Source organism: Sceloporus occidentalis, unplaced genomic scaffold (genome assembly GCF_023333645.1).
Source record: "Sceloporus occidentalis isolate IW3139 unplaced genomic scaffold, rSceOcc1.0.p SCAF_64, whole genome shotgun sequence".
Lineage (NCBI taxonomy): Eukaryota > Metazoa > Chordata > Lepidosauria > Squamata > Phrynosomatidae > Sceloporus > Sceloporus occidentalis.
This window is the reverse complement of record NW_028317044.1, coordinates 4,092,103-4,108,572: the sequence shown is the minus strand read 5'-3', so window position 1 is coordinate 4,108,572 and position 16,470 is coordinate 4,092,103. Positions and strand designations below refer to the sequence as shown.

Sequence of the window (16,470 nt, the reverse complement as noted above, 5' to 3'; positions counted from 1 at the left end):
CTGTATGACGTGCGATGCACCGCCTGTACAATGTGTTGGTGCATTAGTGTGTCCAGTGATACATGCCCCCCTATTGGACCGTCTGGCTTATGTATGTTGTAATGAAATCCACTGCATCATAAAATCATAGAATCGTAGAGTTGGAAGAGACCACAAGGGCCATCCAGTCCAACCCCCTGCCATGCAGGAACTCTCAATCATTATTGGCTATCACATTTTTGCTTTGTCCCGTACTGGCACCGGGCTGTTTACACACCAGTGCGACGGTGTGCATTTTCTGCCTTGAGTTGGAGTATCCCAGCTTCTTTTTGCTCCAGATTTTAGACCCTCAGCACAGCTTCATTTTGCTTCCCACCCACTTTTGCCTTGTGCATCATCAAAGTGGTGAGAAGCCAACTTATAGCCGCCGCACACATTTCTTAGGGTTTTCTCAGGCAAGGGCTTTCTTGCTACAGGAGAGAAAAGGGGATTTTGTCTCATAGTATAAAAAGAAAGAAGCACACGTGTGCAAGCATGCGCTCGAACACACTCACAAAAAAGCACAAAATGTGAACGAAGGCATTTGTAATAGCTTGCGCATGGGCAGAAAACCCAGCAGGGCTCCTTCCCCATCATCCCTCCTAATGCTGCTTTAATTATTGATGCAGACAGTCTAAGCAACGTGTAAGCCATATACATAATGCATTTACTTGGAAAATCCACACAAATCCACATGGTATTACCGAGTAAACGACAAACTGTTCTGAAAGCCCAGTCTTAAGAAGTGGGTAAGCTGTATCCGTGTACTCAGAAAATCTGTTTGACAAACGGAAAGATTAGATTACTCTTAATCCAGAGCCCTACTACATGGAGTTGTTCTTCAACTCCTGCTTTAAAAACTGCTGCCATATTACGAAGAGCTGCAACAGTCCCACTATGCTGGAACCAAATCTGACATGTGTCACAGAATAAGTATTCAAGTGAAAACCACGGATTGTAAAAGTGATTGTTGCTAAAACTTTACAGGTGAATACATGCAAAGACCCTGCCTCTTTTCACACATCAGAAGCCCTAGTTCTGTACAAGAGAAGGTTAAGGAAAGGGAAGATTTGGAGTCCAAAATGTGTCGAGCCTGCTGTGATGGTGAACCTTTTAGAGGCCGGGTGTCCAAACTGCAACCCAAAACCCACTTACTTATGGCAAAGTGCCATGTCCCTCTGGCTTTCTAGTAACAAACTTTGGCAAGCTCTGTGCTGGGGCGATGGCACATGTGCCCACAGAGAGGGCTCTGAGTGCCACCTCTGGCACGTGTGCCATAGGTTCGCCATAACCTAACTATGCTTACTGCTTTTCTAGTATGACTAGGGATAGACAAAACAGCCTGCCTCATGTGAAGTTGAAGGCTTTCATGGCCAGCATCCATAGTTTTTTTGTGGGTTTTTCAGGCTATGTGGCCATGTTCTGGAAGAGTTTTATTCCTGACATTTCACCAGCATCTGTGGCTGGCATCTTCAGAGAATGTACCCCCCTCTCTTCCATGCCAGCATTCTCTGAAGATGCCAGCCACAGATGCTGGCGAAACGTCAGGAATAAACTCTTCTTGAACATGGCCACAGAGCCCGAAAAACTCACAAAACATTAAGTCTGCCTCATGTCCTTGTCAGTTGTGCATGTGTCAAACCATAAATTCATTCTGTCTAATGTCTGCACCTCTGCAATACCAGGTCAATGCGCAGAGTGGATGGAGCAAGCTCCTATTCCATCTCCCAGCTCCTAAAATCCATTGAATATATAGTCCTCAACAGTGGCATCACTAGGGTTGGTGTCACTTGGTGCCGTAACGTATGGTGTCACACAGACATACCATTACCCTCTTCCTCCCATCCCATACCATACAGAATCCTTAAGGTTTATTTCATTTCATTTTATTTTTGCACTATTGTTAGTATACTTTCCTGAATAGATGCCCGACCACCAAAAAGAAAACTTGCTTGTTGATCCCTGGTTTTGCCATAGTCACTATTTATTTGTTTCCTGTTGTTATTAATTTAAGTATATTTTAATAGCAAGTGGTTTAAGTGTGTTTTAAGGAGGGTAGGATTGGGGGTTATGTTCGAAATGTATATTTTAATGCTGTATGCCACCCTGGTTGCATTCAGCAGAGGGGCGGGATAGAAATAATAATAATAATTATTATTATTATTATTATTCACATATAGCCATCCCTTTATAACACTGAAATAGTTGTGACTTAACTGAAGGTTGTGATATAAACAACTGGCACATTTAAAGTGCTACTTTTGAATTGCAATACCATACGCACAGCCTCAGTGCATTTACAGAGACAAAGGCCTGTTCCAGACTGCCAAAATAAAGCTGCTTCGGGTCACTTTGGAGGTATGCTCTTTAAATGATGCATGCGTCCTACGAGGCCGGAAGCTGCGCCAATGCAACCAGGGCAAACGTAGTGGGAACCACACTCCACTGCCGAATTGATCCATCAATTGCACACCGATTTATCTGTAAGTGGGAATGAGGCCTTTATATAACAGAGTAGTTCTGACAGTTAGCAGATCTCTGAAACTAGTTGGCAGCACAGGGTTATGCCAGTGCAAGACGTTTCTATGGGCAGCTGGGCCTTGCGCCTAATCCCAGCATCATGCAGCTGGCACATTTTGGGGTTAGCATTGCACCATTAGACTGCAGAGTTCTTCAAGTAGAGAGCAGCTTCAAGCGGAGGACTTCTGATAGACCTTCAAATGCATACTGTCTTTTCAAAAGCAGGACAAATGGTCACTCTGGAAAGCATTGAAATAGCCAATTGAAGTTGTTCAGGAGATGCATCTGTGCAATGTGAAGACTAAAATCTTGCAGACCATGCTCCCTTACCAGTTAGCCTCCATGCACCCATTTTCCATCCTTACCACTGAAACATTTCTTTCCTGCCCATTTTGCATAAGCAGTTTTGATGACAGCTGCTGGATTAGACTTGGAAGCTTAAAAGATTAAAGAAACCACGGAGCACAGTTTGAAGGAAGCGAAGGGTGTGTTTGGAGCTTTCTGTTTGCATACTGGTGGCTGAGTAGAAGATTAAAAACAGGCTGTGACCTACAACAGTGATCCCATTCTGCTAGCCATTGCAGGAATGTAGCCTTTCATTCCAGCCGTAACCTGGAAAGGAAGATGGCTGTTATCTGGAGTTCATGCACAGCCTGGATAATTGCATGTAATGATGTGGAATTATGAGAATCACAGTAAGTCCATTAAAATGGAGATAATAAATAATGCTGCAAAGATGTGGTTGACTAAACAGTTACGTACATCAATAGTTATTTTTTTGTGTGGGTGTTTTGGGCTATGTGGCCATGTTCTGGAAGGGTTTATTCCTGACATTTTGCCACTATGGTTATCATGTCCCCCGCTCAACTTTCTCTTCTCTAGGCTAAACATACCCAGCTCTCCAAGCCGCTCCTCAAAGAGACTGGTGGCTTACAGACCTTTCACCCTTGTTCTCGTCTTCTTCTGGACACATCCTTTTTCAATCTTAGGCTTGTTACAGACTGCCAAAATAAAGCTGCTTCGGGTCTCTTCGGAAATATGCTATTTAAATGATGCATGCATCCTAAGAATCCGGAAGCTGCACCAAAAGCTGCAGTCTGGTGCTTAGGAATGGAGTGTGGCTTTGGAGCGACCTCCGGACTCTTAGGGCCCATGCGTCATTTAAATAGCATACCTCCAAAGAGACCCGAAGCAGCTTTATTTTGGCAGTCTGGAACAGGCCATAGTGACTAGGAAGAGACACAATATTCCATGTGAAAACTAACAAAAGTGGAATACAGTGGTACTATTACTTCCCTTGATCTAGACACTATGCTCCTATTGATGCAGCCTAGAACTGCATTGGCTTTCTCAACTGCTGCGTCGCATTGGTGGCTCATGTTCAGCATGTCATCCACTGAGACTCCCTAGTCTGCATTCACACTGCAGAAATAATCCGGTGTGACACCACTTTAACTGCCATGGCTCAATGCTATGGAATTCTGGGAATTTCATCAGACGAAATGACTTTGTGGGTAAATATCTTTGATACCACTTTTGCGCCTCTCTCTCTGGCTTTCCACGAACTGCTCTAGCTTTAATAACTACTGTGCTCAGGTTCAGTGTCACAGATAAGAGAATAATGTTGAAACTGGCTGTCTTGCTCACAGAAATGATGATGCTACAAAGACCACTATAAAAAGTTGCTGTGAAATAATAGTTTGCCCATCGCAGGCATTGCTGTGAGTCGGCTGGATTGAAAGCAGCTTTGCTTTTCTGTGGATCCTTTGGTCAAAAACACTGTTGTATGTAGTTATTTGTGGGTTTTTGGGGCTGTGTGGCCATGTTCTAGAAGAGTTTATTCCTGACATTTCGCCAGCATCTGTGGCTGGCATCTTCAGAGAACGCTGGCATGGAAGAGAGTTGGGTCCATTCTCTGAATATGCCAGAGATGCTGGTGAAACGTCAGGACTAAACTCTTCTAGAACATGGCCACACAGCCCACAAAAACCACAAACACTATGGATGCCAGCCATGAAAGCCTTTGACTTCACATTGTTGTGTGTGTTTTCCTTCCTTATCCAGGTTCAGGGCTCAATCCAGCTCCGTAACCGACTCAAGAGATATGGTAGGGCTAATATCTTACTCCATCCCAACACCAGTTCTTTTAATATCTCTGGATATTAATACCTTCGTCCTTCCCAACAGCAGTTCTTTTAATATCCCCGGGGTTCATCTGGCCCTGGAGACAGACATCCATTTAAAGTAGCAGGATATTCCTGTCTTTATCTATTTTGTGCTCCATTTCCCCCTTTTGGGAGAAAACCTAGACAAAAGAAGATACTGAGTTTGTATTCATTTCTTAGATTTATATCCTGCGTTGGTTGGATGTTGTTGCCCACCTCGATCCATTGGGAGAAGCGGGTAAGAAATAACAATGGCCTGTTCCAGACTGCCCAAATAAAGCTGCTTGGGGTCTCTTTGGTGGTATGCTATTTAAGTGATGCATGCAACCTAAGAATCCAGAAGCTGCACCAAAGCTGCGCTCCAGTGCTTAGGAATGGAGTGTTGCTTTGGCGCGACCTCTGGACTCTTAGGACAAATGCATCATTTAAATAGCATACCTCCAAAGAGACCCAAAGCAGCTTTATTTTGGCAGTCTATAACAGGCCAATAATTCTCTTTATTGTCTCTTGCTGTCTTTAACCTTTCTGAGCTCATTTGATTTGTTAGTTGCTTTCAGACATAACATTCATTTCATTTTTACACGTCGGTGGAAAAGGGTTCTTCTCAAGACTTTGTTTTGGAATGAGCTTGTATTGAATTTAAGGCAAGGGCAGCAAAAATGAAGCCACCATGTTAAGATATGGGATGGGGGTTTATTCCTGTTGTTATATGTCAAAAATGTACTACATCGCACCCTGCAATTCTGTGCAGAGATTCTTATAGCAATGAATCCTTGAGATCAAAACACATCTCAGCTTTTATGGACAGACAAGGCAAGATATAGAAAGATACAAGAGACCAACAAGGACATACTTAAATGCTAAGGATCGAGTCCTGATCATTAGCATTTCAAGGCTGGGGAAAAGGATTTAAGCCCTTGCTCTAAGCCAAAAACAGAAAAGGAAAGCCCAAACAATCCTGTTCCAGACTGCCAAAATAAAGCTGCTTCAGGTCTCTTTGGAGGTATGCTATTTAAATGATGCATGGGTCCTAAGAGTCCGGAGGTTGCGCCAAAGCCACACTCCATTCCTAAGCACTGGAGGGCAGCTTTGGTGCAGCTTCCGGATTCTTAGGATGCACACATCATTTAAACAGCATACCTCCAAAGAGACCCCAAGCAGCTTTATTTGGGCAGTCTGGAACAGGCCCTAATATAACATATTGTACATATAACAAAGTACCATTTCAGACCATGCATAAGTAACTTATTGAACACGCTGCAACAAGAGTTGCTGACCAATCCTTGGCACTAAAAGGGGATGAGAAAAAATTATGGGCCACAAGCTCCATGGCTTATAGAAATAGTCAATTGTGCTTTAAACACTTTTTGCTGAGGACAAAAACAAGTGAGCTGCCCTCATATTGTGCCTCTGGGATCCTAAGAGGCAGCCTTTGAGAAACAGGATCCAACATTTTGCTTGATCTAACAGATATGTTATATCCCCATGTTTTTAGATCTATGGATACCTCTAGTGCAGATCCCTGTTAGTATATATATATATGCATTGCTATCCAAGTAAAGTGACATTCCTTAAAGCTGTGCCAGAAAAGCGATGCAGGTCATTCCGTTCCTTTCCAATCAGCAATATGCTTTTAGCAATAAAGTGTTTATTTATTACTTTAAAAAAGAAAAGGAGCAAAGAAAACAGGGAAGCATTTTTGAAACTGAATCTGCAGGGGGAGCTAGAACCTAAGAAGATCCCCTTGCAAGGTTTTTCCCTGGATGCTAGAAATGTTTTGGAGAGATAAAAAACCAACATTCAGAACCAACCATCCTGCAGTTCTAAGCATCTGAGATGTCTTTGCATGTGAGTGGGCGCATGGGGGGTGCATCTATATATGGGCTTTGGGAGAGAAGCAAAAAACTACACTTTTAAAAAGGCAAAACCAAAAATGTAACTATGGCTTGTTACAGACTGCCAAAATAAAGCTGCTTGGGGTCTCTTTGGAGGTATGCTATTTACATGATGCATGGGTCCTAAGAGTCCGGAGGTCGCACCAAAGCCACACTCCATTCCTAAGCACTGGAGGGCAGCTTTGGTGCAGCTTCCGGATTCTTAGGGTGCATGCATCATTTAAACAGCATACCTCCAAAGAGACCCCAAGCAGCTTTATTTGGGCAGTCTGTAACAGGCCTATGTATTGTTCTTGGCATTTCAATATTACATCCGGGTTCAGGGTTCCTCAGAGTCGGTAGTATTGATGCAGAATCCGTACTTAGGACAAGAGGCGGAACAGAAGACGGAGGAACGGAATGGTTCCCAACTGGCAAAGTGGTCAGACAAGGGTGCATCTTATCACTGTTCAACATGTATGCAGAACAGACAGTATTGTAAGGAAAGCAGGCTTGGGCACAGAAGAAGGAGGAATGAAAATAGGAGGAAGGAATATCAACAATCTAATATTGTGTCCAGTTCTGGGCGCCACAATTCAGAAAGGACATTGAGAAACTGGAGCGTGTCCAAAGGAAGGCGACTAAAATGGTGAAGGGTCTGGAAACCATGCCCTATGAGGAACGACTTAGGGAGCTGGATATATTTAGCCTGGAGAATATTCCAAGTGGGCTTTGATCATAGAATCATAGAGTTGGAAGAGACCGCAAGGGCCATCCAGTCCAACCCACTGCCATGCAGGAAATCCAAATCAAAGCACAATAAAGTGGTACTATTACTTCCTTCAATTTAAATGGTATAGCTCCTATTGATGCAACCTGGAATCGCACAGGCTTTTTTAGCTGCCGCATCACACTCTTGGCTCACGTTCAGCTTGTGGTCTACTAAGATTCCTAGATTTCTTTCACCTGTATTCTTTTCAAACCAGGTGTGACCCACCCTACATTTGTGCAGTTCATTTTCAGTCATATTCAGCTTACAGGAGTGGTTTTCAAATGGTGGGGTAGGACCCTCTGGGGATGGATCAAGAATTGCTCCAAGGGGTTGCGAGACTTAGAGGCTCTGATTCCTCTTCCTTGAGTTAAATATTGAATAAACTTAAATAAAACTCTTCTAAGCTGAACGATGAATGTACATATGAATATAAATGAATGTGCAAATGAAAATACACACACTAAATACACAAAATATTTGTGTTCATATACTATGTCAAGCGGCGTGGGGTGACATCTGCATGTAGAACTAAATGGGCGTCCCAATGGTAACATGTTTGAGTACAACTGGATCACAGGGTACAATTTCAGCATTAAACTGTTGTAGTCTTCTATTTAAATTCTGTAATGGCTTATTCCGCATGGCATAATGATACCTTTAAGTATCATCATAAAACTAAATATGGAATTTTTGGTGCCGTTGTGTGCCTTCAAGTCATTTCTAACTTCAGGCAACCCTGTCCTGGGGTTTTCTTGGCATAAGGCATAGTTTCCAGACCCTTCACCATGTTAGTCGCCCTCCTTTGAACACGCTTCAGCTTCTCAACATCCTTTTTGAATTGTGGTGCCCAGAACTGGACACAATATTCCAGGTAGGGCATGACCAAAGCAGAATAGAGTGGCACTATTACTTATCTTGATCTGGACACTATACTTCTACTGATGCAGCCTAAAATAATAGAGGGCATGCTTATCAAATCTGCAGATGATATCAAATTAGGAGGAGTAGCAAATACCCCAGAGGACAGGATAATAGAATCATATGATTCTATGATCTTGCCCTCTGGGGTATATGCTACTACTCATAATTTGGTGTCATCTGCAAATTTGATAAGTATGCCCCCAATTCTGTCATCCAAGTCATTGATAAAGATGTTGAAAAGCACTGGGCCCAGGACAGAGCCCTGTGGGACCCCACTGGTCACTTCTCTCCAGGATGAAAAGGAGCCATTGCTGAGGACCCTTTGGGTTCGGCCGGTCAACCAATTACAAATCCATGTAACGGTTACATTGTCTACCCCACATTTCACTAGCTTGTTGGCAAGAATGTCATGGGAAACCTTGTCAAAGGCCTTACTGAAATCAAGATATACTATATCCACAGCATTCCCTTCATCTACCAATCTGGTAACTTTATCAAAGAAAGAGATCAGATTAGTCTGGCATGACTTCTTTCTCTGAAACCCATGTTGACTTTTTGTGATTATGGCATTGCCTTCTAGATGTTCACAGACTCTCTGTTTAATGATCTGCTCCAGAATCTTTCCTAGAACTGATGTCAGACTAACTGGAGGATAATTGTTGGGATCCTCTTTCTTCCCCTTTTTGAAGATGGGGACAACGTTTGCCCTCCTCCAGTCGGCTGGGACTTCTCCTGTTCTCCAGGAGTTCTCAAAGATTATGGCCAATGGCTCCGATATTACATTTGCCAGTTCTTTTAATACCCTCGGATGTAGTCCATCTGGTCCCGGAGACTTACATTCCTTCAGATTAATCAGGTATTCCTGGTACTACTTCTTTACTTGCTGCGTGCTGCATTTCTCCTATTGTGTCCTCTTCTCCATTTTCCTCAGGTTGAGCAACATTTTCCATTTAAGAGAAGACTAAGGCAACGAAGTAGTTCTGCCTTATCTCTGTCCCCTGTTAGCATAGATTGTCATATGTATAACCTTAGTTTCTCCATTGGGCAGAGTACTGGACTGCATACACAGGAGCATGCAGTTATGTCCAGGCATGTGCATGGAGATGTTGTACAAATGGTATTCTTGAACACAGAGTGGTAAAAGATGAGACTCCGTCACACAAACAAATGTCTGTAAAAGCCTTGCGATTTGAATTGTCTCTTTTGGTCCCTTTCTCAGTACAGTGTTAAACTTTCTGAACACTCTCTTCTTAAAGCATTGGTATATAAAGAGCTTACTCTAATGTGGAGGTCCTCCAGTTTGAGATTATTATGATTATTATTCCCCGGGAAATGTTTTATGAGTGGCACTAAAACAGTATGCAACACTCCATTATTTCTTTTACAGCTTATGGAAATAACCTATCCACCGATACCTCCAGTAACAGCATACTGGTAATAATTATACCAGAGTGTATTGTTATTCTAAAGCAAGATGTTGGAAGGGACCGTTTTCAATATTTATGGCCTGCTAATGCAAAAAGTTCATTTCCAACGCTGCCAGCACCAAGTTTTTCAAGACGGAAAATAATCATCTTTTCATCAATGAAAACGTTGGATGGTAAATTTCACCGCGGCTTCTGAGGAAATAGCTTTCCTCGCTACCATCTGTTATTCTTTGTTTAAATAAATTAATATTCTTATTAACTGTCTCCTCCCCAGCGTCATTTGAACGTATTTATTTTATATATCGCCAACCGAGTTTTCTCATCTTTCGTACCTGAGAGAACAAAAGATGGGAAGCTACGCTGGAGCAAGGAATGTCTATAAAAGCATTTCATATTTTGACCTGCTTTATATTACTTGCCACTCCCCGGCTTTCAATAGAAAGATTTCCAAGGTAGCATTGATCACAATTGCAATAAATACAAAGCAATTATGTTGGTGGTGGCATGGATAAGGAAGATGCTACGGTGGAGAGGGTGAGGTTGGTTTTCTTCAACTCTTCTGTATTCCTGATATTATCCTTACCAAATCTGCAAATAGCTTGCACACAGAGTTCTACCATCCAGCAGATGGAATCATAGAATCATAGAATCATAGAGTTGGAAGAGACAGCAAGGGCCATCCAGTCCAACCCCATTCTGCCATGCAGGAAATCCAAATCAAAGCATCCCCATTGACAGATGGCCATCCAGCCTCTGCTTAAAGACCTCCAAGGAAGGAGACTCCACTACACTCCGAGGAAGGAGTTTGTTCCACTGTTGAACAGCCCTTACTGTCAGAAAGTTACTCCTAATGTTGAGCTGGAATCTCTTTTCCTGGAGCTTGCATCCATTGTTCTGGGTCCTATTCTCTGGAGCAGCAGAAAACAAGCTTCCTCCATTCTCAGTATGACATTCCTTCAAATCTTTAAACAGGGCTATCAGATCACCTCTTAACCTTCTCTTCTCAAGGCTAAACATCCCCAACTCCCTAAGTTGTTCCTCATAGGAAGTAAGAACTACATTCAGGTTTATCCATAATCCCAGCACATTCTTTCAGTTACACATCTAAAGTGTGTGAGGGAAAGGTCCTGCTCAGCATCAGAGCTAAGGTTTTTACTACAGCGTCCAGTGCTCTGCAAACTGTCATCTAAGCTATGAGAGGCATTCCCCAGGTCACCCCCCTTTAAGTAAGAGTCACTGCCAGAAGAACGTGTATATATTTTAGGCTGCATCAATAGAAGTACAGTGTCAAGATCAAGGGAAGTAATAGTGTCACTGTATTCTGCTTTGGTCAGGCCTCACCTGGAATAATACTGTGTCCAGTTCTGGGCACCACAATTCAAGTTGAGAAACCGGAGCGTGTCCAAAGGAGGGCGACTAAAATGGTGAAGGGTCTGGAAGCCAAATCATAAGAAGACTAAGAAAGGGGAAGGTGGCTATGAGAGAACGAGAAAGTATCCTAAAATGTAAAGACATACAACTGGACACGGAGGTTAGACTCATACAAGCCATTGTATTCCCTTTTACCGTGCATGGATGTGACAGCTGGACAGTTTAAGAGGGATATGAGTGATGGAGAAGGAGAAGGAAGAAAGAGTGGGGAAGGAACATAGAAGGTCAAAGTAAGAGAAGATGTAAGTAAGGTGGTGATAGCAAGGTGCGGAGACTTGAGAAGATTCAGGAAGATACTGTAAGCCAGTACCAGAATGTGTATATTTGTATATAGTGCTAGACGTATATGCATATGTGTCATTGAGGTTTTTTTCTCCGTCTTCCCTTGAGTTTGTTTTTTTAAATAAAGAATAGAATAATAAGTAATAAAAAAAGGAGTTCAATGCCTGTGCACTAAATTTATTTGCAGGAAAATGAGTCGAGGAAAGGCTGCACTCCATCCCAAATGCCACTGTTGGGATTTCCAAAGGAGAGAAGAGCGGCTTAATCCCGTTCCCACATTGCCATCCCTTTTTTCTTGTTTGTTGCGTCTTTTTAGACTCTAAGCCTGAGGGCAGGGAACTGTCAAATTAACAAGTGTAAATAGCTCATGTAATGCACCATATATACTGACAGCAAATCAATCAATCAATCAATCAATAGAAGCCAGAGAGCCGGCAAATGGGGAAGACTCGATTTCCCAGACCAGACGGCAAAAGGGATTTGGGACAACCCCTGCCAATAATTCTCCGATCTTAACATCTGAGCTGAAACAAACCATTATGAATTTAATACCTTCTTGTCATTCATGCTTCCCTCCCGGTCTGGAAATCCACCCACTTCTTTCTTTTCAATTAGTAATTCTGGACAGGCAGCAATGAAAAGCAGTTGCTAAAGAGCGCTCAGATGTCAAGGCAAGACTGCAAATCCAAACTCAGATTAGCATGTTGTAAATCACTTGTCCTTGCTGTCAACTCTCCGTTGGAATGGCACAGCAAGACACATGCCAAACCCCTCCATCTTGATCTTCCAACTAAGGACACAACCATTCGGATGGTTTCCACCATCTCCTCTTCTTCCTCCCATTCCTGACATCAAGCTAGATATAAACTTCTTTTTATTTCCCCATACGTAACTCATAGCCATGTTAGTCTGTAGAATCAGTATGTACTGAGGGAATGCTACAATGGCTTTTGAGTCCCACTTGGCTTGCCTTCTGCTGGGGATCCTGCACTTCGGATGTGTATGTACTTTCATGTGTAATAAAGAGAGTACAGACAGCCAAAATAAAGCTGCTTCGAGTCACTTTGGAGGTATGGTGTTTCAATGATACATGCGTCCTAAGAGTCCAGAAGCCGCACCAAAAGCCATGCTCCAGTCCTAAGGACTGGAGTGCAGCTTTGGTGCGGCTTCCAGACTCTTAGGACGCATGCATCATTGAAACACCATGCCTCCAAAGTGACTCGAAGCAGCTTTATTTTGGCTGTCTGTATAGGGCCAAAGCGACACTTATTCTGCTAAAAATAGTAATATAAATATAAATGAATAAACGAAAACACTTCCCAACATCTTTTCTGCATGAATGAAATTCTGATCTAAATCCTCAAATTCTGATCTAAATTTAAAAACAGGGATAAAACATTAGATATATCAATAATATATGAAAGGGGGTCATTTTAAAGAGCCGTTCCCAGAACCAGCAAACGTTGGCTTTTTTACCACTGAAAGGGCCAGTTCCCATGTCATTACTTTGTCTGCATTTTTAATCTTTAACTGCAGATGCCTGGTACCCTGATTAAATAATATTAATCTTCCTGCTATTGTACAAATATAGTAATCACATCCAGCAAAACAGAAACGCAAAAGATGGGGAGCATATCCACCAAAGGCAGATGCCAGTTCTGCTTACCAACTCGGCCATATGTGCCACTTTCTTAAGTGGTACCCCTGGACCTAGAATTTGGATGCATTACTGGACTGCTCTGTTTCCCTATATGACAAAACAAACTGCATTCCTATCGGGAGCACTTTTACCACCATGTTGCTCCTACGTTTGTGGAAAAATTCATTCCATAAATGCCATGAGACTGTTGGCACCGTTTCAACACAACGCACCCTTACTAAACTGGGTAACTTGCCATAATGCAAACGGACCTAGGAGAAGAACAACCGCGTTGCAGCGGCAACCAGAAAGAACCCAACATCAAAAGGGACAGAAACGTTACCTCCAAACAGATATCCGCACAAGGTGCAGAGGGTGGCAGTGTCTTCTCGATCCCAATAAGCCTTACTTCCTACCTGTCTGAGACCTTTCAAGAGCTTCTTTCTTTTTCTGAGATGCTGACAAAGGTTGCGATCATTCTCCCGGTCCGAACCGTAGCGATGGCGGTGCGGTCTGGTTTTTTTCAGATGATACGGCAGTCCATTAGAAAGCATGTTCCGTTTCTTCTTCTCCAAGGGATTCTGATGGCTTTCCACAGGGTCAACGGGCTTCACAGGTACATCCTTCTGTATAAACAGGGGTAGGAGGAAGAAAAATGCCCTTTTTAGTCAAGAAGAGTGTTTTCCTTGACTATATCAGATATATACAAGGCTCCAGGTGGTGGGAGTCAGCACAGATTTAACGTTCAAGACTAAAGCTGCCAGCTTTGGGGCTGTATTCCACAGCTGCCTCATTAACACAGACTGAATCAACAATATATTATGGCAGTCTGATACCATTTTAAAAATCATGGTTCAATCCTACAGAATCTTGGGATATCCCTGGTGGTGAGACCGGAGGATCACAGAATCATAGAGTTGGAAGAGACCGCAAGGGCCATCCAGTCCAACCCCATTCTGCCATGCAGGAACTCTCAATCAATGCATCCCTGACAGATGGCCATCCAACCTCTGTTTAAACACCTCTAAGGAAGGAGACTCCACTGCACTCCGAGGAAGGAGTGTATTCCACTGTTGAACAGCTCTTACTGTCAGGAAATTCCTCCTAATGTTGAGGTGGAATCTCTTTTCCTGGAGCTTGCATCCATTGTTCTGGGTCCTAGTCTCTGGAGCAGCAAAAAACAAGCTTGCTCCTTCCTCAATATGACATCCCTTCAAATATTTAAACAGGGCTATCATATCACCTCTTAACAGGAGTCTGATACCATGTTTTGGAAACATTTGTTGGCTTCATGGCACGGGGTTGGACTGGATGGCCCTTGTGGTCTCTTCCGGCTCTATGATTCTATGATTCGACAAGGGTGAGGAGGGAGGGCATCTGATGCTCTTCAACCACCTCCCCAAGTCAATGTACTCTCTAGGTCAGTGGTTCCCAACCTTCCTAATGCCGCGACCCTTTAATACAGTTCCTCATGTTGCGGTGACCCAAACCCATGAAATTATTTTCGTTGCTACTTCATAACTGTAATTAAGTAGGTGTTTTCCAATGGTCTTAGGCGACCCCCATGAAAGGGTCATTCGACCCCCCAAAGGGATCCCGACCCACAGGTTGGGAACCACTGCTCTAGGTACTTCCACTTCGCTTAGGGGAGCAGCCACTACTATTATAGTTGGAAGTGAGATGCCCAGTCCCACAAAGGACCACTTTCGTTAGGGGAGGCTCAGCCACCATGCCCATAACTGCCATGTCTGCGTCATACAGCCCCATCATAACCCAATGAGTCAATGCCACCTCCCATGGCCGATCCTTCATCAGAGGACTTTGCTTGGCCTCCAAGCACTGACACGGTTGTCCCCTCCTGCAGCTGGCTTAGGATCTCCTGCATGCACCCCTTACATGGCAGGTACTAATGCTCACCCCCATCATTTCAGCACATAAGGTCTGAGAACTGGGGGCATTATCAGTTTAGAAGGACCTCGGTCTGCTCCGTCTAAGTGTGACAAATACAATAACTGTTATTTAAAAGCTACCACAAAGTGGCAAGTGTTGGAGAGATGCCTCCCCAACCCCGCCACGATTCACTCCCAGCTGATCAACCCAAGAACAAACTGAACGCAAGCACTATTTGGAAAGCAATATTATGTGCTCTTAGTAGTAGATTAATGAATGTAATTATCTCCCATTGTGGAAGTGCATGCTGCAAACCCTGTAATTTATAGGCCGCTATAAAGTTCTAATGTGTTTTTATGTCCATAAGCTGCTTAACCATAATCTAATGTATTTGCATCCAACCCTCTTCCTAAGTGGTTCCCAGCCATGCAGTGAGAATAAATCCTTTCAACCCAGTTACTCCTGCTTTAGTGTGACTCAAGTCGAGAAACCAACCTTTTGTTTGGGCACTGAAAGGGAAACGGATGCTGGAACACCAGATCCGCCATTAGTGATAATTGCTGGGATTTATTTATTCCACTACCTATACACTCACACCTAGCCATAAAATGAGCCCGAGGCACAACAACAATAATTCACAACAGCCTGCTTCAAAAGAGAGACTTGCCCAGTTCAACGCGTTCAAGTGTAGCATAAGTCAAGTATCACTTCCATGGAGAGGTCCTTTTCTTGATCAAAACAATACACTGCTGTAGATACATACTTCAATGGATACTTGAATGAACGAGAACCTTTATTGGATAATAAGAAAACGGCAGCAAAACATAAATTAAGTTTTTTGTGGGTTTTTTGGGGCTATGTTGCCATGTTCTGGGAGTGTTTATTCCTGACGTTTCGCCAGCAGCTGTGGCTGGCATCTTCAGAGAACATAGATTGTTCATCCGTCTAGGTTCTGATTTGATAGCGCAATGCTGTCGCTATCATTAGGCCAAATGTGGTAGGTGCCTCAAATGATGGAGGTTACCTACCCACCCAAAGCCACCTAGCTGTCCTCAGATGTGGCAGAGGATGCTGTTCCACCACTAATACTCAATAAAGGCCAACTATCAAACTGAGAAAGTCAGGAGATGAGGAGTGCCTTTACGCAGGACATTCAGGGTGCCATGAAAGGAAACCATTGCCTATTTTTACTGCCAGAAATGGTGAAATGTCCCAGGGTACCTCTTTGGAGGTTTTTAAGCTGGAGGGCCATCCCTTGGGGATGCTTTGATGGAGAGTTCCTGCATGGCAGAATGGGGTTGGACTGGATGGCCCTTGAGGTCTCTTCTAACTATATGATTCTATGAACTTTAAGGAAAGAATTGTGAGTCAGGAAAACCAGTTACTTTGGAAGTCTTTAAACAGAGGCTGGATGGCCATCTGTCGGGGATGCTTTGATTGAGAGTTCCCGCATGGCAGAATGGGGTTGGACTGGATGGCCCTTGGGGTCTCTTCCAACTCTTTGATTCTGTGATTTGATTTCTCTGCTTCC

At 43.3% G+C, this 16,470-nt stretch overlaps 1 protein-coding gene across 10 annotated transcripts in view; it reads right to left on the bottom strand.

Annotated features, from left to right (window-relative positions):
- The window catches only part of AUTS2 (activator of transcription and developmental regulator AUTS2), a 608,784-nt gene that overhangs the window by 506,620 nt on the left and 85,694 nt on the right, over positions 1-16,470 (bottom strand). For 9 of the 10 annotated variants that reach the window (XM_089493361.1, XM_089493360.1, XM_089493353.1 and 6 more), the window contains exon 2: positions 13,466-13,675. In XM_089493361.1, coding sequence (XP_089349487.1) covers positions 13,466-13,675 — 210 coding nt within the window. The remainder of the gene's footprint in view (positions 1-13,465; positions 13,676-16,470) is intronic. The other variant, XM_089493351.1, reaches the window with a different exon arrangement.